This window comes from Cnephaeus nilssonii (assembly GCF_951640355.1).
Source record: "Cnephaeus nilssonii genome assembly, chromosome: 2".
Lineage (NCBI taxonomy): Eukaryota > Metazoa > Chordata > Mammalia > Chiroptera > Vespertilionidae > Cnephaeus > Cnephaeus nilssonii.
The window spans coordinates 22391660-22403628 of record NC_137073.1 but is presented as its reverse complement, the minus strand read 5'-3'; the positions used below and the strand labels follow the sequence as shown (position 1 = coordinate 22403628).

Below are 11969 nucleotides of genomic sequence, written 5' to 3'. Positions count from 1 at the left end.
GCACACGCGGCCCAGCAGCCCCTCACCCCGGGGCTGTCTCCTCACGGCTGCTGCCCCTGGCCCCGCTGCCCCGGGCTGCCTTCCACCTTCTCCTCGGTACCCTTCCAGGAAGACGTTTTCCACACTAAAGCCACCGTGATGCAGGAGTGCCATGTCCCCGCCAGGCATGGCTGCCGCCGGGACGGGCAAGGCTGCAGCCAGACTGGCACAGCACTGGGTCCCCAGCAGGCCCTGGTGCAGAGCAGAATCCAACCTCAACCCAGGGACTCCAGCCCCTTTGAGGCCCTGGGCTGGGAGGGGAAGGGAACCCTGCTGGGGGCCAGTGGGAGACTGAACACCCAGGGCACCCTGCCCTCCGCAGCAGCCTCTACCTGTGGTATGAGGTGGGCAGGTGGGTGGCGCCCCATTCACTTTGGACTCAATTCAGGGTGTACCTCAAGGCCCAGAAGGTCCGGCTTTTCTGGGCAAGGTTTAAGCTGGAGCGTCAGGAATTGCCGTGAGAACCCATTTCCAGAAGTTCCAGAGCTCACGCTGGTGCATGTCCTGGCTCTGGAAGGAGCCAGCCCCAGCACCAACTTCCTGATGCCTGGCCCTGCTGCTTCCCCGCCCAGCAGCACGTGGAAGCCACACGCAGCGGCTCCCTGCACCTGTCTGGGGAGGTAGGGCTGTTAACGGCACCTTCCCACAGGTGCACCACCTGAAGCGCGATGGCCCGCAGGTGAGGGACTCAGCACGGACCAGGCTCACTACCTTCTGGATGGAACCTGATGCACCTGCGTTTCCCCAGCTCTGGGCAGGAACAGCCCTGCCTCCCTTTTAGGAACTGGGGAACACCTGGCCAGAGTGGGGGCTGCCCAGCCCTCTGACCGCTGTGACAGGCTGAGGGTCAGTCAGCAGAGAACCTGCCTTTTGCCTGCGTGGCCGCCCGGCCACAGACACGAAGCAGCAGCCACATTCTGGTAGCTCTTTCGCGTTTATTGCCAAGTAACAATTTACAAGGAAGTTCCAGTTTTCATTTCCACCCTGGTGTGCAGTGCTCAAGAAGCATGAGTCACCCTGGTGAGCAGGTACTTCCCTGAAACGGTCCCTCAACCCAGAGCGTGAGGTTTCCTAACCCTGCTCCTCCTTGGGACAAACTTATTTACATATTTTCAGCTCGGAGGAACATTAGGAACCCTTACAGTTTATGCCCAGTGTCAACATGACTAATGAAATATTTCTCATTTATTGCCTCTAGAAAAGATGAGAATCAGTTCACCCCGTGCCTTTTCAAACAGTGCACCTCGAGACCTTGGAGATGTCTCGTGTCCGTGAAAGGTGTGTTTCTTCACTCACCATCACTGGCTGACGCGGGTGGGTGCTTGGGTGGGAAGCTGCCTCCTGCAGAGCACAGAGCAGGGCAGGCCTGGCGGAGGGGGCGGGGGTGGAGAAGGCCTGATGGGGTGGGAGGACCCTCCTGCCCGCCCCTCCCTGGGATGCGGCATCTGCCCCACCTTCTCACTGTGGCTTTGGGATGGTCCCCTGCTCCTCCCTGGGGAGCTCCTTGAACTCGCCCCACCTGGCCTTGGGGGCGAGGCGCCCTCACTCCCTCAAGCCAGAAAGGACACTGCTTCTCGATGGCAACTTTCAAAGCTGAGGTTTGGGGGCTCATGTGGTCAGCCCTGCCCCTAGCATGACCAACCCAAGAGCTCAGTGTGGACTAGGGGAGGGTGAGACCAACCCCAGCCCCTCCTGACACCAAAGATCTGAGTTTAAGGGCCCATGGGTCAGAGGGTCCCTCCTGTTCTGGGCTCTCCAAGAATTCCTCGCTTACCTGTCTCTGCCCCACCCGAGACCCAGCGCTGTGTGGACTGGCCAGCCTGGGAGTGCCCCGCTGTGAAGTTTGTGGGGTTCTCCTGAAAGTAGCCGAGTCCACTGCTGCTAAGACGGCCAAGACCTTGTGAGATGAAACTTTCATCAGAGCCAAGACCCTGCCTGCCTCCTCCGGACCCGACCTCCCAGCACAAGGACATACATCCTCCTCCTCAGCACCAGGCGTCGAGCAGTCCCCACCCACACACCGAAAGGTGTCCTGCCCAGGTGAGCTACCGGCTGGCTGGGGGCCAATCTGCACCTTTCACTCGACAGTCCATGGAGGCTACGTCCGGCTCCCCAAGCCTGGGCATGCTGCCCCCCGCCGAGATCTTCTCCGTCAGTGCCGGAGGCCACGGAGGCACCAGGAACCACTGGATTCCGGACAGCAGGCGGTGGTCCGGGCAGGGCCTGGCTCCACCTGGGAAGTCACTTGGTTTCAGTTCTGCTGCCCGAGTCATTGGAAAACCAGAAGTGCACGGCCTGGGAAGGGCTGGCTGCTGGAGAAGGCGTACCACCAGCCCTCCTCCCCACGGACCGTCTTCTTCTTCCGTCCCACCTGGCTCTGCGGGTGGTCGTGGCTTGTCCCTCTTGCTGGGGCCCTGAACTTCAGCCTAAATGAGTCCTTTCTTTGTTGAAGATTGGTGGGCACAGCTGCCCGGAGGGCTTCTGACAGGCACAACTCCCGTCCCCCGCAGGAACTGTCTCCTCCAGGCCCTGCTGTGGCGGCTGGATTGAGGGAGGCGGAGAGGACCCCATCCTCTAACAGGTGGGTGTCTGGAGGCCACCCGGGGGGCGGGAGGGGACACCGGGAGGCAAGCTGCGGAAGGTCTCAGCACGCAGAGCGGGGAGGGTCGCTTGGCTGTGCCAAGCAGGAAGGAACTTTGGCTGCTTTACTGGATCCGGGGAGAACTGGCCCACGCACCCCTGGCCCAAAGGGTGGGGGTTCATTTTACAAACAAGCTGTGTCCTGGCGGTGGCAGCAGAGGAAGAGTGCACAGGGCCGAGCAGGCGATGTAGATGCTGCTGCCACGCCTTTGCTCTCATCACAGCCAGTGGGGGCTTCGCGGTCCCCAGTGGTTCTTTCTTAGGCAAACAGAGATGGGGCAACTGAAGGGGATGCTGGGTAACTGTCCTGCTTGCTTTTGGGCCAGAGACCAGGAACAGGTGCTGAGCCAGGAGTTGACTGCAGTTTCATGAAAAGACTTCAGGTAATGTGAGGCCCCTGGGCTGCTGGCAGGGAAACCCCCGCCCTCTCTGCTCCCTGTGTACCTGAGAATACACGTATCTCCCTTATTTTGTTTAAAAAATACTCTAAACTTTCCAGGAAGGTACTTATCATCCCACAGGCCTGCAGAGTTAGTGAGTAATAAAGAAATAAGAATCACTTAAGAAAACGGAGAATGCCAGACGGAGAACTCTAAACCAAAACACTGGGAAGTTCAGGGGAAAACGAAAATGAAAACTTAACAGTAATCTTACACTTTTTACATGACATTAAACCTTAGCATTGAGGATTTTTTTTGACTTTTCAACAAAATAGGTGCTTTTAAAATGAATGCTTTCCACCTGTTGCCAAAAGTGGAAATAAATACCCAAAGGAGATGTTTATCGAAGTTCGCTTTTCTGCAAATTTCTACCTATGGTGACCTCGTCCGCTTCTTCCGTGCACACTGGGATGCAAGGAGGAGCTGTGAGCTGGGCAGGGCCGCCTGATGGAGTGGTGGTGGTGGGTCCTGACACCCAGGCTGGGGGGTGCGCAGACCGGGAACCCAACCACTTCCCGAGGTGCCGCCTCAGCCCTCTGGCTTTGCTGGGGTGTCTCCATGGGTCCCAGCTGCTCTCGAAGTGGAAAGTGAAAGAGGGATTCCAATGGAGCCAAGGAGCACATGGGGTGGTGAAGATGGTCACGGCGATGCTCCAACGTGTCTTTGGAGTCCATGGCCTGGGTCCCTTCCAGCGAAGCCACACCCACACAGGGAGGCTGCAGGCTCGGACTAGTGCTCGGTGGGGCCTGCTGGCTCCGGATGCACAATCTCCTTGCCTGGGGTCACCGTGCCCTCGGCGGCCAGTGTGGGTGGCGGGGGGATGCCTGCGAGGGTGTGGAGGCTGTGGGGGTCCACAGGTGGGACGAGGGTCAGCGACTCCACGCTCAGCGCGTCGGCCGTGTCCTCGCAGAGCAGGGAGATGGTGGGCTGCTGGGCCGGGGTGAGGCTGGGGGACAGGCTGACCGTCTCCATGTCCACGCTCTTTGCCAGGCTCTTGCAGGGCCTGGCATCTGCTTCCATTTCGTTGACGATCACCAACTGGTCGGGAAGGTTAGGCTGAGGCTGTTCCATAGTCACGGCGTCATCTGGGTGGGGGGAAACACAGGGACACTTAGCTCTGAGGCCTTCTGGTCTGCGGGCACCCTCTGCCCCCGTCCTGAACAAAGGCCCAGGGGAATCTGGGTGGGAGATGGTGGTGTGGAGGGGACAGCTTGTTCCACCGCTCCTTCTGGGACACAGAAGCTGGTGAATCCAGTCTGACCTAGGCCCGGGGGAATCTGTCAGGGCCCAGGGCTACCCTCACTTGTGATGCAAAGGAAAAGTGAGGGGCTTGTGCAAAAATCAAGGGGTGGATGATGGAAGCCCAGTTCCTGGGTGCCCAGGGAATGGCCCAGGGGGCTGTATGGATGCACCAGGCCTGACCCACCTGCCTGATGAAAAACACACGTGGGAGGAAATGGGCTTGGGGGTGCTTATCACTTCATGCTATTTCCAGAGTCTAATTTGGTGACATTTACCAAAAAGGAAACTCACTGCAATATTTAAAAAAAAAAAAAAAAAGGACAGAGAAGGGAATTCTATAGAACGTTTTAACTTGCAAAGCTGGGACTGCTGTCTCCTGTTCCTTCTTGAAGTGCTGAGTTAGCACTCACAAAGGGACTGTGATCGCCCGGGCCATTCTGGTCCCCACAGGGAGAAACCAAGTCAGAAGGAAGGGGAGGTTCTGCCCATACAGTTATTCTCAGAGCGGCAATTGCTTTTCTGGGTGCTTTTCAAAACCCTTGATTAGGTTACAGACAGATGGTCTCATTTGCTTTCCATGACGGACCTGCCTGGACAGACACGCCGGTTGTGACTGGAGGGCATCGTGGAAAACATCTTCTAGGATGTCACATGCCCGTAATTTGAAAGCATTGATAAGAAGGCTGTGAGCATCTCGCTTGGAAAGCAAATTGCTATCTGTATGGACCGTGGGGTTGAGGAGCCATCGGCTGGAGGTGCTGGTGACAGTGGGTGGGCCATGAGTCTGGGCCCTGGGGATGGTGGTAGACATTCTTTTTCTAGTTGTTGTTTTCTTATAAGTTAAGCCAAAACAAAATAGAATTGCCAACACTGAGCAACAGAATGGAAAAACCAAGAGCAAAATAAAACCAAAGGGCACACAGCATGGATAAAGGAGAGAGAGGATGAGGATCCCCATTGTGGAGAGAAAGTGCAAGCAACAGATTGAGCCCCCAAAGTACATGGCAGGGTTTCTTCCCACGAGACTCTCAGGCGAGATGAGCACTACAAGGTCCCAGTTAAATTTCTTTACAGCCCCCCCCACCCTTTTTTTAAGTAAAATAAGGTCAGAGAAAACCACTGTGTGGGACTTTGGGCCTGTCCTCACTCCTGGAGGGTGGCACCGTGGGCATTAGTGGAAAAAGTGACTCAAGCAGGGGTGACCTGAGACAGAATGGTGAACACCCCACACGCATTCTGGTTTCTCTGAATTTCTGCGACTTTGCTTCATTCCGTTAACAACGGCTGTGGTGCCGAAACCGGTTTGGCTCAGTGGATAGAGCGTTGGCCTGTGGACTGAAGGGTCCCAGGTTCGATTCCGGTCAAGGGCATGTACCTCGGTTGCGGGCACATCCCCAGTAGGGGGTGTGCAGGAGGCAGCTGATCGATGTTTCTCTCTCATCGATGTTTCTGACTCTCTATCCCTCTCCCTTCCTCTCTGTAAAAAAAAAATCAATAAAATATATATAAAAAAAAAACAACGGCTGTGGTGATGGGCTGACCCAGCACGACCTGCCTGTCAATCACCAGGATGTGTGGCTGAGAGGGGGCTCACCTGCCCCGCGGCCGCACCTCGCTTCACATGAGTGGGTGCGTGTCCGTGAACCTTGTGCATGTGGGTACACATGCAAGTCGAGCTGCTGACAGCACAGTTGAGAAATGACTAATTCTCCAAATGGCACTTTTGTGCCATCTGGAGACAGAGCTGCAAAGCATTTCCTTCACATTTTTCTCAAAACTTCTATGTAAGAGTGTCCTCTCTGCCCATCCACATTTGCAGGCAGATATTCAAAAATGCTGGCAAAGCTCTCTCCCTGACCCCTGATGGGGTTTTTGGTGATGAGAAAAATCAAGGATGTGCGAAAGTTGCCATCAGATATGTTAGAAAACAAACAAACCGACAAACAACACCCTATACACAACACTGGTCACTTCTTTAGGAAAAGAACCCACTCTTTTATTAAAGAGATGGGTTTCCCCCATAAAAACAGCCTTTTTTTTTTTAAGATCTGAAACATGTCTTCATTACATTATTAAATTATTCAGGGCCCACCTGAATAACCCAGAATAAACTCCTCCTCTCAGGATCCTTAACTTAACCACACTTTTTGCCCCATATGGTAATATTTACAGGTTCCAGGGATTAGAACATGGGTGTGTATTTTAGGGGCCACCATTCAATCTATATTGTGACCCTAACAAGAGATTTCAGTTTTTTTGGAGCTACAGTTCCTCATCAGTAAGATGAGGACAATGACCCTTCATTGTCATGGCTGTTTAAATGTATTTTCCATGTAAAACATGTTTTCAGGGTCACATAAAAAATTAGCCTGTTTTTTTTTTTTAAATAAGAAAAAACAACCTCCTCTTACCCATCACCCACAACACTGTCTTATTTTATTTATTTTTACCTTATTATTATTGTTAAACTAAGAACTGCTTCTTAATGTGACCTTCACACTTATCCACTGGGGAGGGGACTTTGCAGGTTTCACCAGGGGAACACAGCCCAGCGAGGACACGTTTTCTGGTCAAGTGCTGAGTGCAAAGGTTACTGCAGTTGGGGTTTAGGAGGTCTAAGGCCACAAGTTGGGGCCTGGCCCAGGAAGTGAGGGATTTGGAGGACATTCTGGCTTCCTGGCCAGGGGCAGGGGAGACGACAGGAGGCTGGAGTGGGAAATCCCGGATGTCCAGGCCTCCATGAGTGATGCTTGGCCTCCCCATTGCTCTGCCCCAAGCTGACCATCACGCCCCTGACCGGCACCCCCAGAAGCTGGTCTCTGGCTTTGGGCAGGGGCCTGGCTGACCCTTGCTGAGTGAGTTACAGTTTCCAGTAAAAACTTGGGTTTGATGTGCTCGTCTGGAATAGGTGGCCCTGAGTGAGGTGGGGGAGAAAAGAGCAGCACAGCAAGTCAGAGGGCAAAGCTCAGAGGAAACAGCTTTTAAGCACAAAAGAAGGCAGGAGGCTCCTGACTGGCAGGCGCAGCTGCCAAGTGGGAGGGCGCATGTGGGAAGCCCTGAGGAAGCACCGAGGGAGAAGGCAGTGCCGGCGACAAGGTGCGCCGCGGCCCCCAGACCACCCTCACCGCTATCCAGAGCGTAATTGTAAGAGGGGGATGATGGAGTTATAGCCATTGGTGTGTTTGTAACTTGCGGCCTTTGGCTGGAATGTGATGGAATCTATCACTTAGCTTTGAGCAAGACCAGGAGAAAATGAAAAGAAAAAAAAAAAGCTGACTTACTGCTTGCTTATTGCAAAATCTACCACCCAACCCTGTGGCCTGAACTGGGGCTGTCCTGGGAAGGCGCGGGCCTGTGCCGAGCCTGGCCTGGCCTGCGCGGTGTTGCCCGGAAGGGTGGTGTTTCCAGGCTGCGGGGTCTGGTGTGAAAGGGCAAAGAGCCAGGGGATTTGATCCTCAGGTGAGATGAGGCCACAAAGGGAGGGAGCTCCAGTCCAGGGAAGGTGAGGAAATGCCCACTCTGAGGGAGCTCCAGTCCCCCACTTGGTGTCCTGGGAGCCCAGGCTGGCTCGCTTGCCGAGCAGAGCCAGCTGACTGTGCAAATGCGGCGGGCGAGGGGTGTCGTGGGCCGCGGAGGCTAACGGAGGAGACCTGCCTGCATGGACTGTGCCAGAGTTGCCGTGACAGCTGCCGTTCGAAGCACTAAACCCAGTGGCCGCCGTGACTGTCGGCCTCCGACAGGCTGAACACTCGCCGGCGTCCTTTCCTGCCACTCCTGACTAGAGGGAAACACAGCAACAGATCATTGAAAGCCTTTAACAACAGGACAGAAAGGTGACACGGAGAGGGGCGCAGAGCAGAGACGAACACTGAGCATCGATGAGTGTGCAAGGGGTGGGGCAGTGCCCAGGGGTGCTGTGACAGCTGGGGCGTGGGGCGCAGCCCCCCATGCAGGTAAGACAGCCCCACTCTGTCCCTCCAGGACGAGGTGGTGTCGGGGCTCAATCGGGGTAAGGACAGCAAAGGTTCGGTCCTGTTGGAATGGAGAGAGTGGGGCCATCGGCATCATCTGGTCTTGGTGAGAGACCAGGGGCCCATCAGTTTCGATGCAAACCAGCAGGTAAGAGGTGAACCCTGCATCCGAGGGAGGCTCTGAGGAGGGAAGGCTGTGTGGTTGGAGGATCGGAGCCAAACCAGTTGGTGAAACAAGCAGATTTCTGACCCAACGATGAGGCCGATGGCCCTCGGTGTCAGCACCCGAGAGCTGATAGCGCAGCTCTGTGAGTTCTGGGAAGGCTCGGGGCAAGGCGCTCTGAGACACCCTCCCCAGCCATGGGTGACACTCTCCAGGCGACGCTCTAGTGACGAACCTTTGAAAACCAAGACTGAACCATGGCAGGAAGATCTGAGACCTGGTGCCAAGAGGCCAGAGGGTTGGTTCTAACCGGCTGAAACAAAAATGTTAGGAGCATCTCATTGGGAAGGAAGGAACCGTCATCTGAGACAAACTTGGGATTACAGCAAAGCTTAAAATCAAGGCCACAGAACACAAGGTGAAGGTAGCTAATGCCACTAAAATATAAGCTTAAAAATGGTTAAATGGTACATTTTATGTTATTTATATCTTATCCCAATTTTTAAAAAATATCGTGGAGAAAACTGGGGAGAAAAGACAATACCTTTGACTCAGGTTTCTGTCCTTAAAAGTTCTGCCCGACTGTGGTAACTGAGTTCAGTGACATGCAGGTCAGTCTTGGGCTGTCTGGCTCTAAGTTGGTCCAAATGGGACTGTGTCCTGGGGTGAAGGTCGTACGTTTGAACAATCACCCTAGGGAGAGGTGAGGACGGGGAGGGAGGCCCAGCAGAGCAGTACCCTGCCCCTGTCAAGCTCCAGACAGGAACCAAATCGTCTTTCTTTCTGTAAACCTTGGGGAAACGTCATAATGGCCACAACTCAATTCTGTGGACCTTAGGAATGGACATCAGAAAGAGCAGGCTGGCCCAGCCGGTGTGGCACAGTGGTTAAGCATAGACCTATGAGCCAGGAGGTCATGGTTTGATTCCTGGTCAGGGCACATGCCTGGGTTTCCGGCTCCATCTCCAGTGGCGGGTGTGCAGGAGGCAGCCGATCAATGATTCTCTCTCACCATTAATGTTCCTATCTCTCTCTCCATCTCCCTTCCTCTCTGAAATAAATAAAAAAATATATTTTTTTAAAAAAAGAAAAGAGCAGGTTGGCCTTAACTCTGACTTAATTTTAACAAACTATTTTCCTTCCTCCTCAAAGTAGCTCATCCAGAACATGTGTGAAAGATTATGGGTGCATCTGTGTGTATGTGTGTACATGTGTAGTGTATCTATCATCATGTGTATGTACAGGTGTAACTCAGCAAATATTTCTTTTTTTAAAAATTTATTTTTATTGATTTCAGAGAGGGAGAGATAGAAACATTATCGATGAGAGAATCATTGATTGGCTGCCTCCTGTACACTCCCCACTGGGGATTAAGCCAGCAACCCAGCCATATCAAATGGTGACTTCCTGGTTCATAGGTCGACGTTCAACCACTGAGCCATGCCGCCAGGCTCAGCAAATATTTCTACAGAATTCCTACTGGTCTTACATTTGGTTCCAAACTTGGGTCTATTTTCTCTTTCCCGCCATATGTTCTCTGCAATTTCAGTTTCTCAAAACCATAAATGTTTAAGGAAAAAATGTGCTGACTCCAACCCTGTAATTTTCTCACTGGGGAATGAGCTGAGGCCTATCAGGCCAGCTTTTGGGGACGAGTGGGCCACAAGAGGCTGGGTTCCTGGACGCTCCCCTGTGCAGGACGCCAGCTCTCCCCAGAAAGACTTGAAGATCTCAAAGCACTTTAAAAGACAGTGTGAACAGGTCAACTCCTGTGTGAGGTAGTAAAACCAGACAGTAAAGTCCCTCTGCACACCTTTAACAGGCACATAATCGAAGATGGAAATAAAATCCCTTGCCCCAACTCTTTCTGGTTGGTTACTTTAGTTACCAGGGAATTCAGCTTTGATTGTGCCTTCGGTCTGGAGTGTCTCTTGGCCCTGATTTGAGGGTCAGTATTTGCTAGAGCCAATCACACCCACCCAGTCTCTGGTGTGCAATGGCAAATCAGAAGCTGGTGCTTCTGGGCAACTGGCAACCGGTGACCCCTCTGGGTGGGGTCCCTTCCCCTTGGGAGGAGCCCTCTGCCGGTGCTGGGCCACAGGTTCAGCCCTGATGGGCAGGGGGACTGTTTCTCAAAACCAGGCCGCCCCAGTCTGTGTTTAGGAGGGCAGAATTTACAGGCAGACCCCAGGGAGATGGGGAAAGGAATTAACCTGTCTCCTGTCAGATTCTGGGCTCTTTTTGTGTGAGACCCGGGGCCACCTTCTTCATGGAGCCCTGGCCTGGGGAGCCCCTCACCCTTTGGCTTTCGGCTCCAGTGCGGCCTCCTCCGGGAGCCTCCGGCCCTCCCGCAGCTGTCCAGCTTTCGGAGCGCCCTGCACGTTTCCTTTGTCATAGCTTGTAACTGGACACTTATCTGTGTGGTCGTCTGATGGACCGTGGGCTCCCCGGCTAGCCTGTGCATGCCACCCTTTGTTATCCTGTATCCCTAGTGCCTGCATGTAGGAGGGACTCAACAAATCTGTTTGTTTAGAGAAAGTTAATACAATGGAGGTGGGGTACCATGGCAGAGGCAGAAAAGATGCAGAGAGATAAGCCACTAAGAGGCTGAGGGGCAGGGTGGGGTGCCCTGTAGAGGGCCCTACTGTGGTCAGGGTTGACAGCCACAGAACTTGAGTCGTGGTACTGAAGGCCCCGGGGAAGCTGAGAAAATCTGCATTTGGGATAAACTTGTTCTCTTCCAAACTCAGACAGGAAACTTAAGGTCCCCTGGCCGGGACACAGGGCAGAGGCAGAAACACAGTTGGGTATCAGGATGGTTTCATGCCCTCATTTAAGGACGAAGCCATTTGGGCTGACAGAGATGTGGCTATCTGGGGTCCACTTTGCTGCTGATTTTGGGGGACCACCAGGCTTTCCCCAACAGGGGTCGCATAGCCCAGCCTCTGCTGACTGGGGTGCAGTTTCCTGGGTCTCTGTGGACGGGCTGCGCTTTTCATTTGGGCTCTGTGCATACTGGAAGGAGAGGTATGTGCACCTTGTGGGCTGTCCCCAACCAGGACCCAAACCTGGGTCCCGAGTCTCTGCAATACCCTTGAAGGTACCCGAGACCGACCGAGGAACCCCTGATTCTGCTGGGCTGTGTCAGAAGGTAGAGCATGAGTTGGGAGTTGCCAAGGCGAGGGCTCCCCCACTCACTTACAGCAGCATCTAGACCAAGCTGCATGGCCTTCCTGAGCCCCCGTGTTTTCAGCTGTACAATGGGAGGCGGGATTCGATGCGGAGGAGTCTGTGAAGCACTTCTGAGCAAGTGCCTGCCACGTGGGGCTGCTGTGGACACAGAGTACGCAGCAGTGTACACAGGGAAGGCTGGGCGGTAGGTGCCGTGCCATGTCGGTGGCCAGACTGTGTGAGGCTCACCCCTGGCTTTATGGGTCTCCTTGTACAATTCCAGGTTTCAAAACCACGGAGCAG

At 54.1% G+C, this 11969-nt stretch overlaps 1 protein-coding gene across 5 annotated transcripts in view; it reads right to left on the bottom strand.

Annotated features, from left to right (window-relative positions):
• Positions 1-815: 815 nt before the first annotated feature.
• CLEC16A (C-type lectin domain containing 16A) overlaps positions 816-11969 on the bottom strand; it is a 223008-nt gene continuing 211854 nt past the window's right edge. For 2 of the 5 annotated variants that reach the window (XM_079785204.1, XM_079785205.1), the window contains exons 23-24: positions 8016-8135; positions 816-4204 (exon numbers count right to left, since the gene is read on the bottom strand). In XM_079785204.1, the coding sequence (XP_079641330.1) occupies positions 3849-4204; positions 8016-8135 (476 nt within the window). In that variant the 3' untranslated portion in view covers positions 816-3848. Of the gene's footprint in view, positions 4205-8015; positions 8140-11969 lie in introns of all 5 variants that reach the window. The other 3 variants (XM_079785206.1, XM_079785207.1, XM_079785208.1) reach the window with 2 other exon arrangements.